At 41.2% G+C, this 20,616-nt stretch overlaps 1 protein-coding gene across 1 annotated transcript in view; it reads right to left on the bottom strand.

Annotated features, from left to right (window-relative positions):
- Nucleotides 1-20,388, bottom strand: part of LOC109825029 (ABC transporter G family member 3) — a 25,015-nt gene extending 4,627 nt beyond the window's left edge. The window contains exons 1-8 of the mRNA XM_020391709.1: nt 20,256-20,388; nt 20,091-20,165; nt 18,854-19,519; nt 18,391-18,470; nt 17,250-17,536; nt 17,003-17,174; nt 422-535; nt 209-337 (exon numbers count right to left, since the gene is read on the bottom strand). Of these exons, the coding sequence (XP_020247298.1) occupies nt 209-337; nt 422-535; nt 17,003-17,174; nt 17,250-17,536; nt 18,391-18,470; nt 18,854-19,328 (1,257 nt within the window). The 5' untranslated portion in view covers nt 19,329-19,519; nt 20,091-20,165; nt 20,256-20,388. The remainder of the gene's footprint in view (nt 1-208; nt 338-421; nt 536-17,002; nt 17,175-17,249; nt 17,537-18,390; nt 18,471-18,853; nt 19,520-20,090; nt 20,166-20,255) is intronic.

The raw sequence follows: 20,616 nt of genomic DNA, 5'->3' as shown, positions 1-20,616 counted from the left end.
CGAGGGGTGATAAGTGCTAGCTAGAGTATATAGAAGGGTAATCATCTGCAATTCACCTTTTCAAATATTAGTCAACTAATAGTAAATAAAGATTAAGGAAGATGCATGCATGCAGACTGCAAATATGCGTACAATTATATCATCATGATATATCTATAAGCATGTACGGAACATCATAATTAAGGCAAAATATTATCTGTTAATGCACCTTTTCAGTAAGTTTCACCATCATAGATTCAACAGCAGTTGAATCAGCAGATGATTTATATGTTGCTTCAAGAGTTCGGATTGCAACAGCTGTATCCATGTTCACTGATGAAAAATCCCCATGATCATCCTGTAATATGGGTCCAGATCATATCAAATAAATATAATATAACTTTTTTAATGCGTAAAGACAATTAACAAAAAAAAATGATACCTGCAAGTTCTTGCACATAGCTATAATCCTATCAAAATCAGTGTTTATTGCCCGTAAAAAGTGATCTGAGGGACTTTGCATGATTGGACAGGGGAACCCAGCATTTGAGAAATGCTGCACCAAATAAATCAAAAGAAGTCAATTACGTGACAAAAAAGAAAATGTAAACAGGATGATGTCCAAAGAGGAAAAGTATTTAATTACAGTAAGAAAAGGCGTAATTATCCAATCACCAGAAGTATTATATATACATACTGAGTAATATTATCAAGCCCCATCTAGTGACAATAAAAACCATATTTTTCCTTTTCTAAGCCTAGGTTGATTGCGGTTTCCAACTCAATGGACTCATCATCTTCCTTCTCATACGGAAACCTTCCATACTTTATGGGAAATTTGTAGGGTCAATTTTGTTGGAGTTGCAATGTCTGATTGGACTGTGCAGGATAACCCCCCGATTCACAGCTTCAAAGCTCCATAGGAAACTTATATATTATGCAGAAAGGTACATATGTAATTCTACATGTAGCTTGTAGCCCTGGTCTCTATCTACAGATATGAGCTCTCTCTCTTCTAATTGTAACTTTATCAGAAAGAAAGAAGAAACCCTATTGCGGCTGCAGATGTAGGCAAAATGTTGAACCATGTAAAATCCTTGTGTTTTGTGATTGCTTTTTTGTCTTTCTCGTTTTTCTATCGCTTGTAGGAGTTCCGATTCCTAACAAAAAAGTTCTCCATGTGCTAAAATGGGCGTAAAATCCTCTGTTATCTAGATATGTCTCATTACAATGACATTTATAAACTTTGCTGACAATCCACTTTTACACACATGGTTCTTTGGCAGAATTTTGAATTCAAACTAAAAGGACCGGACCAAGGGAAAATTTAGTTTCAAAGGTAAGTCGAGAATTCAGTCGTTTACATTGAATTTATGATCTATTGCTCAACCGAGTTAACTTCAAAGTTAGTCTTACAGTACTGGGATACCATAATTTTGAGCTCTGCTTGTTGCCAAACGATGTCCTTGACAAGCAAACAAGCAAAAATAGCCTGATGGAAAATTGCCCCGCAAGTCAATGTTATATTAATCATATTATGTAGTGTAATGCAAAAACATAAAAAGAATATGAATCTTACCTCTAGCTGCAAATGAATGAGAAAAATAGCCAAATTTTAAGCATCTACAACTACAAGTTTGAACTCATAGGCCTCAAGCCCTAGAACTTGATATTTATGTCAAGCTAGGTGAAGCTCACAACAGTTCATCCATTTAAAACCCATATCTTGCTGACGGGTAAATAATTTTAAGTTTTAACTGCATTTACATTGAATTTTACATAAACAAAATATGTTTAATTCAATGTAGGGCCCATTACTTGAGATTTTCTGATTTAGTTTATGTTATAATATAAAATTGTAACCCTAAAGCCTCATCATAACTTCGGAGTTGTTGAGGTTATTAATATGTCTATATAGTCTCACATCGGATACGATAAGATAAGAAAGAGTAATGAATTTAAAATAAGATTTGGGGCCAATACGCTATACCTTTTGAGTTAAAATTGGTTTCTAGCCTCTATTTAAAGCTCATCAACTCTAGATTGGGCCCAATTTATTCCTAACAAAAGGTTAAAAAAATAAAGTTCAATGTGAAGCCCGAAGATGTCATGATGCGGGACGATGGGAATTTTAGGGTTTTATGTAAGGGATTTAGGAAATTTGGGGAAGAATAAAGATTTGGGGAAAGGTAGGGTTTGGAAAATTAACGAGATATGACCACGAATCGCAACCCGGGCCTTGACTTCACCATCATTGACTCAATCTTAGAGATCAAATCAATTACCCAAAGTTTCACAAATGAAACAAAATTTTCTTCAAATATTCATTGCTTTATTTCATAGAATTGACCTCTTTAAATAGGCCTTCAACAACCACAAGTTCATTCTCATATCCGATGTGGGACTAAAATTATTGAGCAAATACAATAAATAGAAAATAAAAGTAACACTAGCTAGACTCCAAGTCTTCTAAGAATCAAAACCAAATATGAGTTGAAGCAACACGACGATGACGGCGAAAGTATATGCGAAGTGGAGGCTGTGTGATGTCCTCATCAATTCCCCCGGGGTGGGAGGAACTCGACTCTGTCGAGTTAGGCTCCAACTGACCCTCATAATGCTCCAATAAATCCGGAGCTAGGCGCTGTAGGTCCTCACAAGTAATCCATGTATCATTAGATTCAGGACGACCTTTCCAACACACTAGATATCGTCTACAACCACCATCTTTGGTGGAGATGATTTGGTCATCCCGAATGCTATCAATCTGTTCAGCTGTAAGTGGGACAAAAGTAGTAGGTAGTGGTGGTAATGGGGGTCTCTCAAGGAAAGGATCAGGGGTAGGCTCATCAAGATCCACAAGTGGATTTTCAGGGTTAAAAGGAGGACCTGGGTAGGCTCATCAAGATCCACAAGTGGATTTTCAGGGTTAAAAGGAGGACCTTTATAAGCTACCAAATCTGCAATATTAAATGTCGTCCACAAGTGGATTTTCAGGGTTAAAAGGAGGACCTTTATAAGCTACCAAATCTGCAATATTAAATGTCAAACTAATTCCGAAATCTGGAGGTAAATCGATTACATAGACATTGGAGTTAATTTTCTTGATAATCTTAAAAGGTACAGAGCACGCAATTTCTTGACGGCTCCAGGTGAAAACCGTTCCGAGCGAATCCGAATCATGACATAATCACCTTCGTTAAACTCAAGATGTTTTCTATGTAAATCAGCATGGGACTTATATTGTTCATTGCTTTCTCGAATTTTTTTGTTGATTTCTTGATGCAAATCATGAATGTGTGATGCAAATGCAACTGCTGACTCGGACACCCTAGGATGACGCGACATGGGAATAAGGTCTATAGGCTTCCTAGGCTTGTAACCATGCACCACTTCAAATGGACTCATGCCTACTGATCTATTGACTACGCTATTGTATGCAAACTCTGCAGTGGGTAACAGAAGATCCTAATTTCCTAAATTCTCACCAACCAAACAACGTAAAAGATTGCCTAAACTCCTATTAACTATCTCGGTTTGACCATCAGTCTGGGGATGAAAAGCAGACGAATGCTGAAGTTTAGTGCCCATCTTGTGTCATAGAGTTTTCCAAAAATAGCTCATAAACTTCACATCCCTGTCAGATTCAATGGTTTTGAGCAAACCATGCAATTTAACCACACCATCAAAGTAAATCCGAGCAATTTTGGAAGTATCAGAAGTTTTGTTGCACGGCAAGAAGTGGGTCATCTTTGAAAAGCGATCCACAACTATAAAAATGGAATCATGTTTTCTGATAGTCTTAGGAAGTCCCAACACGAAATCCATACTCACATCCTGTCAGGGACAATCTGGAACAGGAAGAGGTGTGTACCGGCCAGTATTTTGTTTACGTTGCTTAGCTAATTGGCAAGTGCGACATTATCCTATTAACTTCGCAACATCTCTTTTAAGGCTTGGCCAGTAAAATAAAGTTTCCACAGCCTCCATAGTCTTTTCACGACCAAAATGACCAACAAAACCTGCATGCAATTCCCAAACAAGATAATCTCTCAAAGAAGTATGGGGAATGCACAACTTGCGAAATCGAAATAAATAACCATCTTGGAGCAGAAAGCCATCTATCTCGGGAGTCACTCCTTTTAAAGAAACAAAGATCTCTCCAAAGTCGGGACATGATTCATATTCCCTTTGATTCTTTCGAAACCCACTACCTCTGCACTCATTCGGTTTAGAAGACAAGTTCGGCGACTGAGTGCATCAGCCACATTATTCTCAACTCCAGCCATGTGTTTAAGGGTATAAGTGTAGTCTTGTAGAAATTCAACCCATCGAACACGCCTGGCATTGAGTTTCTTCTGAGAGTTAAGATACCGAAAGGCTTCATGGTCCGAGTAAATAACGAATTCTTGCGGTAAAAGATAATGTCGCTAATAACGCAATGATTGCAAAATCGCATAGAACTCCTTATCGTAGATAGAATAGTTCAATTTAGCACCACTAAGTTTTTCACTAAAGTAGGCAATGGGGTGCTTCTCCTAGCTCAATACTCCACCTATACCAATGCCCGAGGCGTCACACGCGACCTCAAACACCTTAGAGAAATCAGGAAGTCTCATAACAGGTGCATCAGTCATCCTCTATTTGATTTCTTTGAAAGCCGTGACAGCTTCTTCGGACCATTGAAATTCCTCTCTTTTCAGGCAATCTGTAATTGCGGCCATAATAGCACTAAACTCCTTGAAAAATCGCCTGTAGAAAGTTGCGAGCCCATGAAAACTTCTTACATCGCGTATACTCCGGGAATCGGGCCACTCTACAATTGCCTGAACCTTTTGAGGATCAGCAGAAACTCCTTGAGAAGACACAACAAACCCCAAAAATATAACTTGGTCAGTCATAAAAACACATTTCTTGGGATTTGCAAATAGTTTCTCTTTCCTCAAAGTGAGACAGACTTGATTAAGATGATCAATATGATGCTCCAACGACCTACTATAAATTAAGATATCATCAAAGTATATGACCAAAAATTTTCCCATAAAAGGTCGTAGTACCTGAGTCATAACTCACATGAAGGTGCTGGGAGTATTTGTTAACCCAAAAAACATAACCATCCACTCGTATGGACCATCTTTCGTCTTGAAAGCTGTCTTCCACTCATCTCCTGGACGAATCCTAATTTGATGGTAGCCACTCTTCAAATCAATTTTAGAAAATATGGTGACTCCAGACATCATATCTAACATATCATCCAGTCTGGGAATAGGAAATCGATATTTCACGGTGATTTTGTTGATTGCTCGACTATCAACACACATTCTCCATAAACCGTATTTCTTAGGGGTTAGTAATATCGGCACAGCGCACGGACTCAAACTCTCTTTAATGAACCCCTTAGTCAACAGTTCTTCAACCTGCCTCTTGAGTTCGACGTGCTCAGTTGGATTCATTCTGTAATAAGGCAAGTTGGGAAGAGTAGATCCTGGAACAAAATTTATAGCGTGTTGGATGTCACGCATCGGGGGTAGAACGTCAGGGAGTTCTTCCGGGAAAACATCTACAAATTCCTTTAATATTAGAGTTACTGCAGAAGGAATTTGCTCTTGGGAGTTTTCGGTAATCTCCCTAGCAACAAGGGCAACAACGGTAGACCCTTTAACGACCTCCTTGTCCAGAGACTAGAACTGATCAAATTTAGTCCTCTTTGATTGTTGGAGGAATTGGTCCGTTTAGGAGCAGATGGTGGGGCAGATCGCGATGAAACTAATTTGATCTTCTTTCCATCATGGACGAATGAATGAGTGTTTGATCGTCCATAGATAATGACATCTAAATCATATATCCAGGGTCTACCTAAAATAATGTGGCCAACATCCATGGTAATAATGCCACACCAAATCTTGTCCGAATAAGTAGCAAAGTGGATCGGGACGAGACATCGCTTTTTAACCTCAATGGACGCAGTATTCACCTAAGATACTTTATATGGTTGAGGATGGGGAACATGTTTCAATCCGAGTACAGTCACCATGTTAGAAGCGACGGCGTTGACACAACTCCCACTGTCAATTATGACTCGACAGTTCTTGTCATTGATCTTTGTGGTTGTGTGAAAAATTGTAGATTTACGTCAGTCGTCACTATCCTTAGGTTGAGCTAATGCACACCTCACAACACTAAGTCAACGGGAAAATCAGTTCACTTTGTTGATCGAGGGTGTGGGCACGCTCAAAAGACACCCTAAGATGGCATCGGCAGATTCATCCTCCCAAACATCTTCATCAGGATTGTGGACAATCTCTTCTAAGTCATCCTGATCACTATCCGATCGGGTCTCAACAATTAAAGTTCTTGTCTTACTAGGACACTGAGCAGCAATATGACCAAATCCTTGACACCTAAAACATCGAGTAGATTGAGCCGATCTAGATGACTCATTGTAAACTCCCTTGCCTTTATCATCTGGCTTCTGCGTGGAGGTACTAGGTCCAGTTCGGGATTAAGACTGGGGTTGATTAAGTGGGGACTTAACAATGATGGCATTATTGGTATTATTTCCATAGTCTGTGCGTCTAGTGAAAGGAGAACCTTGTGATCGATCTAAATCTTAGACAAACTGATAGGCTTACTCTAAAGTGGAGATGTCTCGCACGAAGAGTTCACGCCTAAGATCTTCCCTAAGTCCTGAGTGAAATCTAGATAAGACTACAATGTCAGATTCATTCTCGCCACATCTAACTAGAAATTCATCAAATTTGGTGATGTACTCCGATACTGGTTGATTGCCTTGCATCAAACGCTGCCATTGATCGAGTAAGCGTTGCTTATACAACACAGGCAAGTTTTTCTTGGAGTTTCAATTTCATCTCATCCCAAGTTTGTATGGTCTCTTGCCTTCTAAGAATCATCAGCTTCTTAATGTTAGACCAATATTGTCTTGCCTGACCCACAAGTTTCATTTTGGCAAATCGAATCCGTCTCTCATCGGACATTTTATACCAACCAAAATAGTGGTCCGTGTCCGACATCCGATCGATAAAAGCTTGAGGATCTAACTGGCCTTCGAAAGTGGGTGCCTCTAGTTTAACGTACTTCAGATGCATCTCATCTGGGTTAAAGGGTGAATTGTCCCTAGGTAGGCAATTTCCAAGACGGTTGGTGTGAGGACCTATGTATTCATGAGGTTGATGGGGATATTGTCCAGTTCGAGATCCGTCATCTTCATCACATTCATGGGTCATGTTCGTCGCTCGGTCCAAACATTCCCTCGTCTCTCTCAAATCTTGTTCAACAATGTCAAATCACGCAGTTAAGGCTTCTATGGCTTTTGTGAGGCTTCCAAGGTTGGGATCCATCTCAGAATTAGGATTTTGAAGGGAATATTATGTCTCACTACGAGTGCGCATGCAACAGGCTAGTTTCTAAATGCAAACTAGAGAATCTTAACAATAATGATGAAGTGAATTGTTAACTAATTTTTTGCCTAAATGCAAACTATCAAAATGCAAAAATCAATTCTAACACCTAGCATGATGCTAAATGATAATGTGGAATACGATGAAAAATGAGAAATCAACAAGGAGACCAATTCGCAATGTTCAATATGTTATCCTACGGCTTGTTATAAATTAGACATCAATTATTTAACGTGTGATAATTATATCGACAACAAATCATGCTGATAATATTGAACCATAAGATTGTAGCAAGATAATTAACCAAGTTAGATTTGGAATAGTTCTAATTTAAAATCGAGATCTAGCACCAATAAAGTTAGAACAGAAACACACACTCACAAGTTTAGCGGACAGCCAACAATATTGATAGCACGCAAGATGAACCAATCTAAAAGTGATTACAGCAATTTCCAGATCAATTAGAAAGACGTAGAATTGATGATATTAGAATTACCTTGATGACGATTCACTAACAAACCTCTGTTAATGGTACTGCAGTCTGCGAGTTCAGGACGATTGACGTTGCTGCTTCTTGTTGCTGTGTTGCTTGCTGTTGCTACTGTGCTGCTATTGTTGCTCTTAGGGGAGTTCGGAGAACTACAACGGAGTGGGCGGCGTCGGCGACGGGTGGAGGCGGAGGGTCGACGAGGAGGAAATCAACAGGATCGGGCTGTCGTCGATGTCGATTAGACATAGACAGCGGGCAGTGCGAGGTGGTTGTGCACAGAACGGTGCTGAAGGACCAGCGAGAAAGGGGCTGGGCCCAAGTGTCGTCCGATGGACGTCGCGGAGGGACTGCGTCGACAAGGAGGCATGGTGGCGGCTTGCTACGCATGCTCGCCGGCTGATGGGGGGAAAAAGAAAAGAGAAAAGAAGAAAAAAAAGGAAAAAGAAAAAAGGCGACGGGGGCGGGCGAGGAGAGGCGGGACAGAAGAGGGGGAGTAGGCTCGGGGCGCTGGCTAGAGCGGATGAGAGATTTGGTGGTTCGCCGAGATCGTGTCGAGGTCCAGAGATGACGCAGAAAGTGGAGGGCTATTGAGGGTGGCAGGGAGGGGGCTGCGTCAGTTGTAGAGGAGGGCGGGGGGCGATCTCGTCGGGATCAGTCAGTCAGATGGGATGAGGTGCCCAAGGATGGAGGGGGAAGGCAAGAAAAGGGGGCGTTGGTGCTTGAAGTAGCGAGAAACGAGGCAATAAGGGCGGTGGCTGAGAACGGAGCACAAGAGGTGAGCGACTGGGGTGAGAAGTGTCGGGGTTTTTTAGCGGGCTGAAAGAAGAGGAACAGGGAACAGGGTTCAATGGGTTCCCGTGAGAGGGGAGAGAGAGGATGATGCTAAGAAAAGTGGGGAAAGTAGGCGGCTGTGGGGAAAAAATTAGGGTTTCTCTCCTCTCTTTTTTTCCTTTTGTAATTTGTAATGGAAGGCTGTGATGAGTTCTAAAATTCGGATCTTTTTTTTTTAAATCTGGCTCTTTTTTCTTTCTTTTTTTTTACCAAAAAAATAAAAAATAAAAAAATAAAAATAGAATAAATAAGAGGAAGAAAGAGATGTAAGAACCTGTAGTGGAGAAGAGTCCGGTTGATCTACTTTTGCTCTGATACCAAAATAATGCGGGACGATGGGAATTTTAGGGTTTTATGTAAGGGATTTGGGAAATTTGGGGAAGAATAAAGATTTGAGGAAAGCTAGGGTTTGAAAAATTAAAGAGATATGACCACGAATCGCAACCCGGGCCTTGGCTTTACCATCATTGACTCAATCTTAGAGATCAAATCAATTACCCAAAGTTTCACAAATGAAACAAATTTTTTTTAAATATTCATTGCTTTATTTCATAGAATTGACCTCTTTAAATACGCCTTCAACAACTACAAGTTCATTCCCATATCTAATGTGGGACTAAAATTATTGAGCAAATACAATAAATAGAAAATAAAAGTAACACTAGCTAGACTCCAAGCCTTCTACGCTATGAAGCACGGACACGAACACGTCGATACGGACACGGCAAAACCCAAAAAAATAGGACACAGCAATACGGCTAGATTATTATTATTATTATTATTATATAGATCAATATTGAATTAAATTCCTATTATATTTTCATATTTTTGTGATGTAAAGTGGATATTATAAATAAGAAACTAAATGAAAGTGTGTGTTGCAGGTGTGAATTAAGACGTCGGGATGGCAATGATCACTTGAGGAAATGAAGACAATAATGTTAAAGAAGACAAGAAAGAGAATTATAGAAAAATATAAAAATTACAACAAAAAACGTACATTTACTTTCATCTTGAGCATGTAAAAATACAAGCTTATCTCGCAAAACGAGAGTTAAAAATTACAAGCATACATTTAGAGGTTAGAATTATACCCAAAATATTACAAGCATTCCTCAAAATATTACAAGTATATTGTTGAAATGGAAGGTACATATTACAAGTGTACAAAATATTACAACTCTAGCCCAAATTTTTATTTACAAATGCTACCCATATAAATAGGTAGGAATGGGTTCTAGGGTTAGGGTTCTCACTTTTCTCCCATGTTTCCAGCAGCCGCCTCCTTCAGATCGGCTCATCTCTCTCTCTCCCCCCCCTCTCCTCCTTCAGATCCGAAGGGCTAGGGCATCTCTCCTCTCTCTTCCCTCTCTCCTCCTTCAGATCCGAAGGGCTAGGGCATCTCTCCCCTCTCTCTCCCCTTTCTCCTTCAGATCCGAAGGGCTAGGGTTTTCACCGTTCTCCCTCGAATCTCGTCGTCAACTCCTCCTTCGAAGCTCGTCGTCCCACGAATCTCATCGTTGGCTCCTCCCTCGAAGCTCGTCGTCGAGTCCTCCTCAAAGCTCGTCGTCCCTCGAAGATTGTCGTTTACTCCCTCGACTGTCTTCCCTTCTCTAGGTTCGTAGTCGCCTTCTCAGCCGTGTCGGGAACAAGTCCAGCCGTACAGGGAGCGAGTTCACACGCGTGTCGAGGCGTTGACGCGTGTCTGACACGTGTCGAACGCGTGTCTGCGTCCGACACGCGTCGGACACGGACTCGGGGCTTGTTTCGGCGTGTCGGTGTTTCATAGCTTCTAAGAATCAAAACCAAATATGAGCTGAAGCAACACGACGGCGGCGGCGAAAGTATGTGCGAAGTGGAGGCTGTGCGATGTCCTCATCATGTCAGGAGAAACGAAGGATGCCCGTGGGAATAATATAGTCTGATTAGCCCCCACGAGTTTCTCCCCAACAGGAGTTTTGGTTGTGTCAGGGACCTTTCAATTCTTACTGGCCATGTATTTCATGTGGACATGTATTTCATGTTGAGAAAAAAGATACTAATGTGCGAGTCTAAGCTTCGACCCATGGAAATGAAAAGGCCGCTCAACCTACAGGCATGATAGAATATAAAATTTTAACGGTATTAATCCTCAAATCTCATCATAACTCCAGAGTTTTGGTGTAGTGGCAGGGATCTTTTATAGTTTCAAATGTAAAGTTTGCAAACATCATATCTCACTAACTAGTTTCAGATTGTATATCAGTAGACCTCCTAGATGTTCAAAACAATATTTAAAGAACAAACCCAGAAGAAAAACGTAGAAACAGAAATTACAAGCATATCAGATATCAAATTATATACTTTTGTCGCGCGCCTATACGGAAGCGTTGCACGCACACACAATGAACTTGAGATCACGAAAGAAGAAAGCCACACTCTTGCACAAACCAAGCCAAATACGACAAATCAAACCAAACACAGATATACGTGGTTCGGCAACTTGCCTACGTCCACGGGGAGAGGATGGGGAGATTTCACTAATTCAAGGAGAGTACAAAGGGTTACAATCACACAAAACTCTCAAACTAACCATCAACCAAAGATCTCACCTTGCTCACAATATCTCCCACTCACAATGCTCAAAAGATTCCTCAATCTCTGATAAAAAACCCTAACAAATCGTTTTCCTATTTATAGCAAAACAAAAACCCAATCAGAGTGCAAACAGGAAACCTGATTATGCAAAATACCCGTCGTAAGTCGACTTAACAGTCACCACAAGTCGACTTGGCAGAGAGAAAAACAGCAACTGGCCTGATAAGTCGACTTGGCAGAGCGAAAAATCATAACTCCAGTGCAGATCGTAAGTCGACTCGTGCACCACTGACAAGTCGACTTACCATAAGTCGACTTAGCCTTGTGCATGAGTCGACTTATGCCAGAAAATCTGATTTTTCTGATTTCTCCACAATTCTCCACCTCGGCGAATTTTGTCAAAACTAAGCCGACACCAAACCAAGAGCATCAATGTGTCGTCTCTCCAAATACGGCTGCACCACCATGGTTGCCTACGTACCCCCTCTCCCAAGGGATCAAGTCGCCCGTAGTTCGTCCAAATGGCCGCCAACGGCCTCAACAATCACAAATATTCAACAAGTTTCTGCAATGATCAAACTTGTTGCTCGGAACCACCTTTGTGAGCATATCCGTCGGATTATCCTTCGTGTGGACCTTCACAATCTCCACATCGCCATCTTCAAGAACATCCCGAACGAAGTGATAACGAACGTCAATGTGCTTCGTCCTCGCATGAAAAACCTGATTCTTCGCCAAATATATAGCACTCATGCTATCATAATGAATAGTGACGGACCTCTGCGATATACCAAGTCCCTCCAAAAGTCCTTGAAGCCAAATAACGCCTCCTTCACAGCCTCCGTAACTGCCATATACTCTGCCTCCGTCGTAGACAAAGCCACCGTCGACTGTAAGGTGCATCTCCAACACACCGGCGCACGGGTCAAAGTGAACACATACCCCGTCGTAGACCGGCGCTTATCCAAATCCCCGGCATAATCCGAATCAACATAGCCAATGCATAGCTGCCCACCTATAGTGTCCCGCTCATAAACCAAACCAACATTGAGTGTACCTAAAATGTACCTCAAAATCCATCTCACGGTATCCCAATGACCCACTCCTGGATCGTGCATGTATCTCGACACCATGCTCACTGCCTGTGACAAATCCGGCCTCGTACATACCATCGCGTACATCAAGCTCCCAACTGTGCTCGCATACGGAGTCTTCGACATCAACTCACGGTCTTCAACTGACTTCGGTGAAAGGCCAGCTGAAAGCTTCAAATGGGCTCCCAACGGTACACCAACTGGCTTCGTATCCATGCTAACATGGAATCGCTGTAGAACCTTCTTCAAATAAGCCACCTGTGTCAAACAAATCCTGCCCTTCTTCTTGTCTCTGCCGATCTCCATCCCTAAAATACGCTTCGCCTCGCCCAAGTCCTTCATCTCAAACTCATTCGAAAGCTGAACTTTCAACTCATCTATAGCTGACCTGGAACTAGAAGCAACCCCTGGAACTAGAGGCAACCAACATGTCATCGACATAAAGCAACAAATAAATGTACGCACCTCCTCTCAACTTGCGAAAATACACGCAAGGATCAAACTGGCTCCGAGTGTACGAATGACCAAGCATAAAACCATCGAATCGCCTATACCACTGTCGAGGAGACTGCTTCAAACCGTATAGCGATTTCTTTAACCTGCAAACCAACTTATCTTTCCCTGCAGCTCGGAATCCCAATGGCTGAGTCATATATATTTCTTCATCAAGATCACCATGAAAAAATACCTTCTTTACATCCAACTGATCTAGCTCTAATCCATATTGTGTCACCAAAGCTAGCAGAATCCGAATTGAAGAGTGCTTCACCACCGGAGAGAAAACCTCATTGTAATCAATACCTTCCTCCTGTGCATAGCCCTTCGCAACCAACCTAGCCTTGAACCTCACTGGAGTGCCCTCAATGCCCTCCTTCTTCGTGTACACCCACTTGCACCCAACCGCCTTCTGCCCCTTTGGAAGCTCTACAAGCTCCCATGTATCGTTCTTGTGAAGGGACTCCATCTCCTCCTGCATAGCCACCTGCTACGAATCAGCCTCCGAACTCTGCTCGGCCTCTCTGAATGTAGTAGGCACCATCTCATCGATACTCTCCACCGGAAGTGCATATGCAACTGTGTCGGCATACCGTGCTGGCACCCGTATGTCTCTCCTCTGTCTCCGTGCCGCAATAGAATCCTGAACCTGAGCCGTCGGTCCCTGATCCTGCTCATGAGTACCCGTATCCTCCGCATCACCGTCGTGCTCGCCTGGCGTCACCTCGGTCGGCACTCTCATGGATACTGCACTATCTGGACTCTGTGGAGCTGCATCAATCTCCACCACCTGCGAAATCTCCTCTGTCGGGTTGCTCTCCACCTGATGAGAGCTGGGAAGCTTCAAGATAGAAGCCTCATCGAATGTGACGTCCCTACTCAGCACAATCTTCTTATCAACTGGATCCCAAAGCTTGTATCCCTTGACACCACGCTTGAATCCTACAAATATGGCCTTCCTAGCTCGAGGTTCCAACTTATCAGTTTTAACATGATAATATGCAGGACAACCAAATACCTTAAGCTGGTCATAGTCATGTGCTGTCTCTCCCGACCACATCTCCATAGGGGTCTTCCCCTCAATCGCAGATGAAGACAGCCTATTAATGAGGTGGCTCGCATAAGAAAGTGCATCAGTCCAAAAGATCTTCTCCAAACCACTATGCGCCAATAAACATCGAATCTTCTCCAACAAAGACTGATTCAATCTCTCTGCCACCCCATTCTGCTGCGGTGTATGACTAACTGTGAAGTACCTCTCTATGCTCTCGTCTCGACATAGCTGCTGAAAGGGGTCTGAAGTATACTCGCCGCCGTTGTCGGATCGCAACGTCTTGATCTTTCTCCCAGTCTGCAGTTCCAATCTCTTCTTTCACTCCACAAACAAATCTAGGACTTCACTCTTATGCTTCATGGTGTACACCCAACAACGCCTAGAATAGTCATCAACAAATGTAACGAACCAATGTCGACCACCAAGTGATGCCGTCTTGGTGGGACCCCAAACATCTGTGTGCACGTAGTCCAAGAAACCCCTCGTCCTATGAATGGCCGTCCCGAACTTCACCTTCGTCTTCTTACCAAGAAGACAGTGCTCACAGAACTCAATCTTTCCACTCTTGGCTCCCTTCAATAGCCCCTGCTTGCACAAAGCCTGCAGTGACTTCTCTCCTGTGTGCCCTAACCTGTAATGCTAAAGTCTGCTCATGTCCGCCTCTGAAATAACCGAAGCAACCTGGTCAATCTCGGTGCTCCCCTTCAGATAGTATAAGTTATGACTACGGACTCCCTTCATCACCACCAAAGATCCCTTAGTAACCTTTGTTACAGCATCCTCAAAGGTCACCCTGAATCCATTCGCCTCCAAAGCTCCAACTGAGATAAGATTCTTCTTAAGTTGAGGAACAAATCTCACCTCCTTCAACTCACGGACTACTCCATCGTGCATCTGAATCCTCACAGTACCTATCCCACGAACGTCACAGGATTGATCATTTCCCATGACAACAACACCCCCGTCAAGTCTCTCAAATGATGAAAACCAATCTCGCCTAGGAGTCACATGATAAGTAGCGCCAGAATCAAACATCCACTCTGATGCATTCAAATGGTTCACCTCCGGAGTAATCAAAAGAGAAAAGCTCGAATCATCGGAATCATCGTCTTTCGCAACACGGAGTAATCAAAAGAGAAAAGCTCGAATCATCGGAATCATCGTCTTTCGCAACATTCACCTCATTGGCCTTCGGGCCCTTATTCTTGCTATTCTCCTTTTCTTTGACTTTCGGGCAGTCTCTCTTCCAATGTCTCTGCTCTTTGCAGAATACACATTGGTTCTTTCCAAGCTGGTGATGACCTCTTGACTTTGACCTCCCTCTATTTCCACCTTTCTGATATGAGCTTCTACCTCTCGTCGACAATGCCTCTCCTGAAGTACTAGCGCGGAAAGTCTCCTTATCCTTCCTCCTCAAATCATAGTTCGTCAATGCGTTAGTCACTTCACTATAAGTGATAGAAGATCTCCCGTTCAGCAACGTAAGCACGAAGGTATCATACTCCTCATCCGGTAAGGAGCCCAAAAGAATAATAGCCTTATACTCATCTGTGATCTTCTCATCCACGTTCGCCAAGTCCGACAACAACTTAGTGTAGTTCACATGAGCCGCAAGCGAGGTGCCTCTGGACATCTGAAATCTGAATAATCTTCGCAGTAAGTACAACCTGTTCTCAACACTCTTCGTGAGATACTTGTTGTTGAGAATCTTCCATATCTTCATTGCAGACGTCACCCCAATCATATCGTATTTCAGCTCATGTTCCAAACAGGACCTGATCACCCCGCAAGCATTTCGATTCATCTTTTCTCATATCGCCTCTTCATATTTAGGTGGCCTCACATCGACCATGATGGTCTCCTCCAGATTTTGAGCATTGAGCGCATCCTGTACGTCGCTCATCCACAAACCAAAATTAATCTTGCCGTCATATTTCACTACACTAATCTTAGTGTTCTGAAAACCCACTTGAACTGTGCTTGTCATATTGCTGCTTTCACCAACTTCTTCACCCATAATCACAAATTCCAAATTGTAGAGAAAGATCCAAACTTTGAAAAGAATAAGAAATTACCCAATTGAACCCTAGATTGGATTCCAAATAGAACTCCTAACCACACGAGGAAAGCGAGATCTTCAACGGTAACTTCAAACCCTAACTCCACCAAAGCCTAGAACTCCAAGAACCAAGCTTCCAACTGAATCTTCCTCCACCTAATCCAAAACCCCAGATCTGAAATCTGAGCTCTGATACCACTTGTCGCGCGCCTATGCGGAAGCGTTGCACGACACACAACGAACTTGAGATCACGGAAGAAGAAAGCCACACTCTTGCACAAACCAAGCCAAATACGACAAATCAAACCAAACACAGAGATATACGTGGTTCGGCAACTTGCCTACGTTCACGGGGAGAGGATGGGGATATTTCACTAATTCAAAGAGAGTACAAAGGGTTACAATCACACAAAACTCTCAAACTAATCCTCAACCAAAGATCTCACCTTGCTCACAATATCTCCCTCTCACAATGCTCAAAAAATTCCTCAATCTCTGATAAAAAACCCTAACAAATCGTTTTCCTATTTATATCAAAACAAAAACCCAATCAGAGTGCAAACAGGAAACCTGATTATGCAAAATACCCGTCGTAAGTCGATTTAATAGTCACCACAAGTCGACTTGGCAGAGAGAAAAACAGCAACTAGAGACCACTTCATAAGTCGACTTATCAGGCCTGATAAGTCGACTTGGCAGAGCGAAAAATCATAACTCCAGTGCAGATCGTAAGTCGACTCGTGCACCACTGACAAGTCGACTTACCATAAGTCGACTTAGCCTTGTGCATGAGTAGACTTATGCCAGAAAATCTGGTTTTTCTGATTTCTCCACAACTTTTTCTATGAAAAATAATCAGATACATAATTCTGAAAGATATCAAAGCAATAAACAGCTGACTGATATAAGTTAAATTAAAGAACCCAGTTAGGTTTGTAAAATGCAAATCTAATATGATTACGCATCAGGCAAGCAAATAAATATTAAAATATAAAGATAGACTACCTGCAAACAGGCCAATGTTTCTCCAAAAAATAATGTATTCCCATTCGAAAGCAAACAGATTCGATCAAAGAGGCCAAAGACTTCTGTGCTGCTCTGGTACATTGTGAAGATGATAGTGCAGCCTGTGCTTGCAAGTTTCTTCAGTGTCACCATCAACAGAAGTGCAGATACACTAGAAACAAATTAAACCATTACAAAACCTTGCATTATCAACAAGATGAAATATTAAAGAAGAATGAAAGAAAACCTGTCAAGATGATAAAGAGGTTCATCTATAAATAAAGCATGTGGTCTCATAACAAGCTCCCTAGCAATACTGACACGCCTCCTTTCACCCCGAGGAAGACTCTTCATAAAACAACGTCCACCGATGAGTTTGTCTGCATAATCTCCTAAGGACATAGCTAAAATTGCATCCTCGACAGCACTCTTCTTTTGAGAGCAGAAACCAGGAAGCTGTAGGAGTGCTGAATAGTGTAACATCTCCCGGACAGTCAGTGATTCAATCAAAACATCTTCTCTATCAACATATCCCTGAAGAAAGTAATAGTTTAGTCATCTACATGTGTAACCTCGCAAAATAATGAAGAGACAGACTTGTACGCAAGAAGATTCATAACAGAGTTTGCAGGAATCTTGTGTAACAAAAATCTTTCTATTTCGAGTCAATCAAATTGGCTTTGGTTTTTAAGGAAAAAAAATTATCAAATAAGTACAAAAACACTAACAAACAACTAAAGCCATTGAGCTTCTATGGTTCCTTTTGGGAAGAGATAAGAGGCCTAAGTTGAAAGACTAAGACAAAAGGTCAAAGAAGATGATACAATGTTGGGCCTTTAATCTTGGAAAGTTGTCCAAGCTCAAGACAGTAAATTGGTGTTTGCACCTTAGATATTGAATTAGTTTCAAGAAGATATATAATGTTGGAATAGTTGATAGAAAATTTTGAAAAATATTGAAGGTTGGTCAGTGTTTACATGTCCTTAACTGGCAAGGTAGGGTTTCTCACCGGCCAATTGACTTTCACTTTCTCCTGACCGAAGCTGCAATGTTGCAGCATATCAACCCACCAATAGAAAGGATTTCATTTTATTGCAAGGACAATTGGATAAGGATTTAGACTAAAATGAAGTAACTTCAAATGGTGCAGCTTAAATTTGCTGAAGTAAAAGAATATGCGGATAGGCTTTTGTACTAAAACTTGAACATATTTACATCATCCAAACAGATACTAGTCCTAAGGTACTCAGTTATGTTCTCTTTGTAGAGAATAGGCTGGCAGTTAAACTGGATTCAACATTGAAGCATAATAGTCGAAAATATAAATGTCAAAACGTAAAAGTTGTAATTCTAATACTAGTATTATGCAAACAGACCCAAGAACTTACATAGGAACCATACGGCATCTGAGACTTCACACCATTCACAAAAACTTCGCCATACATTCTAGCTGGGTCACGCAATCTACCTACAGAGAAACCATTCAAACAAGCATATCAACAATAAGTTTGTCGCACATCAAGGTCAAATGTACTAATTCCTTCCATGAAATCTATATACACATCAATTTGATCTGACATTCATTGGCTTAAAAGTTTAATATTTTCAATATCCCTTAGTCAATCTACAAATTAGAATGTAGTACTGGTATTAATGCTTCTCCCTGTGCCATTTGTATATTAACCTCTTAAATCCTTAAATCATGCATATTTCCAAACCTACCCCAAAAACACAGTATTTGCAAGACTAGCCCAAGATTTGTGAGGAAGTTTTGCAAATATGCATGATTTAAGGGGTATATACACAGAAAGAAAACCCTCGGTATATATAATATAGAGTGCTACAAAAAACCTGCAATTGCCCTGAGCAAAGTCGATTTCCCCGACCGAGCAGGGCCCATGATAACCGTAAGTGTTCCTGGCAAAGCATAGCCATTCGAGCTCTTCAGAACTTTATCAGAATATCTCCTCTTTTCCTTAACCGTAACTGACAAGTCTTTCCACACAATAGAAGCCCCTGCAATTTTTCTTGAAATTACCGCTGAGGATGCCTCAGCAAACGATGGAGATGGAAGTGATCCGCTATTTACTTTGGATAATGAAGGGGAGATTGTACTAGTTGCTACGTGGATTGAATCACCCACGTCCTCTAAATTTGCATCGATCTCGGTGTCATCCCATTCGGGTGAATCCTCGAACGAGATTTGTTGCCTTAAACCTGGTTTCCGGAGATAGAAGAAGGCTCCGGAATGAGGTTTTGTTGCTGGACTACTTGCTGAGGATGAGGATGACCTATAGTTATCGGAGCTTGAATGTATTTCTTCCATTGGTCTTTTCTCTCTTCCTCTATAGATTTAAAGCATTTTTCATCGCCAAGTGTTCCGGAAGGACTACCAAAAACTGTCAAGGTTCCAACTATTGAGCTTTTCTTCTGAATGAAATTGCATCAACTCGTCTCCATGCTTCCACATTGTCAATTTCCTCATACTATTTGCAGGTATGTTCAAATTATGATTATCTGCACAATTAACATCTATCATTATACAAAAGGAATATCTACAAACTCCATAGAATTGCTATTTACCAACAACAACAACATCATCCCACGCCAACTACTCATTCTGGTTCACATCTCAAAGCCTTTTAAGCTAAATGATCCAGCACCTTCCTTTCAAAGGAAAAAAAATTAGATACTTGACACAATTAACTGGGGAAAAAATAGCTTCTCATACATAAAAATGTAAAACATCCAACATATACAAATTACAAAACCATCAAGTTCGATAACATGGTAAACATATGCATTCAACCAAGAATATAACTTCCACACTCATCCAAATCTGATTTCATATAATTTTACCTTCCAAAAGTTTGCATTTTTCTCATTCAAAACAATTCAACTAGGAGGAAAACACAAATTAAGCCCAACTCTGTAAACAGTAAACAACCAAAACCTAAAACCTCCCAGAAATTGAAGAAACCCATATGGTTAATACCATCAATAAACCAACAAACACTTCCAAAAAAGTTTAAAGCACAAAATTATAATAAAAAAAAGCCAATATTTTGTGCTTATTAGAAACACAAACCCTGTGCGCTGAGCTTCAAAATCTAACAACGGGCACAAGATCTCAAGCAACCGAAGGAGCCATCTTTGCTAAAACCTGATAAAGAGACAAGATGGGCTAAGGCCAAAACTTTCAGACAAAACAAAGAAGAGAATAGAGAACCCATTTGGAGAAATCAAAGAGTACCTTGATTGCAGTGAGAACCAGTGTGATTTCTTCAGAGAGAGAGAGAGCGCTCAAAGAGAGTAGAGAGTGTGAGCGGCCAAACTCGGTGTTACTCTTTTTATTAATTTATTATTGAATTTATTCTGATTTCCTCGCCCTTCTTTGATCGCAGTTGTTGTGTCGCTTTTGAAGAGGTTAGCTAACGTATTCCTAGTAATAATGACAAAGCAAAAAAGTGTTGGATTGCTTTATTATGGTTTTTGATTTTGTGCAAATTCACCCTTTCAAATGTTCATTTTAGCATAATTACACCTTCAAAAATGTAAGATATATTTAGCCAAATTTGACTAAATTGAGAATTAACCGTTAATTCATAAGAGAT

The sequence above is a fragment of the Asparagus officinalis genome, chromosome 10 (genome assembly GCF_001876935.1).
Source record: "Asparagus officinalis chromosome 10, Aspof.V1, whole genome shotgun sequence".
Classification (NCBI taxonomy): domain Eukaryota; kingdom Viridiplantae; phylum Streptophyta; class Magnoliopsida; order Asparagales; family Asparagaceae; genus Asparagus; species Asparagus officinalis.
This window is presented reverse-complemented; position numbering and strand designations above follow the sequence as displayed.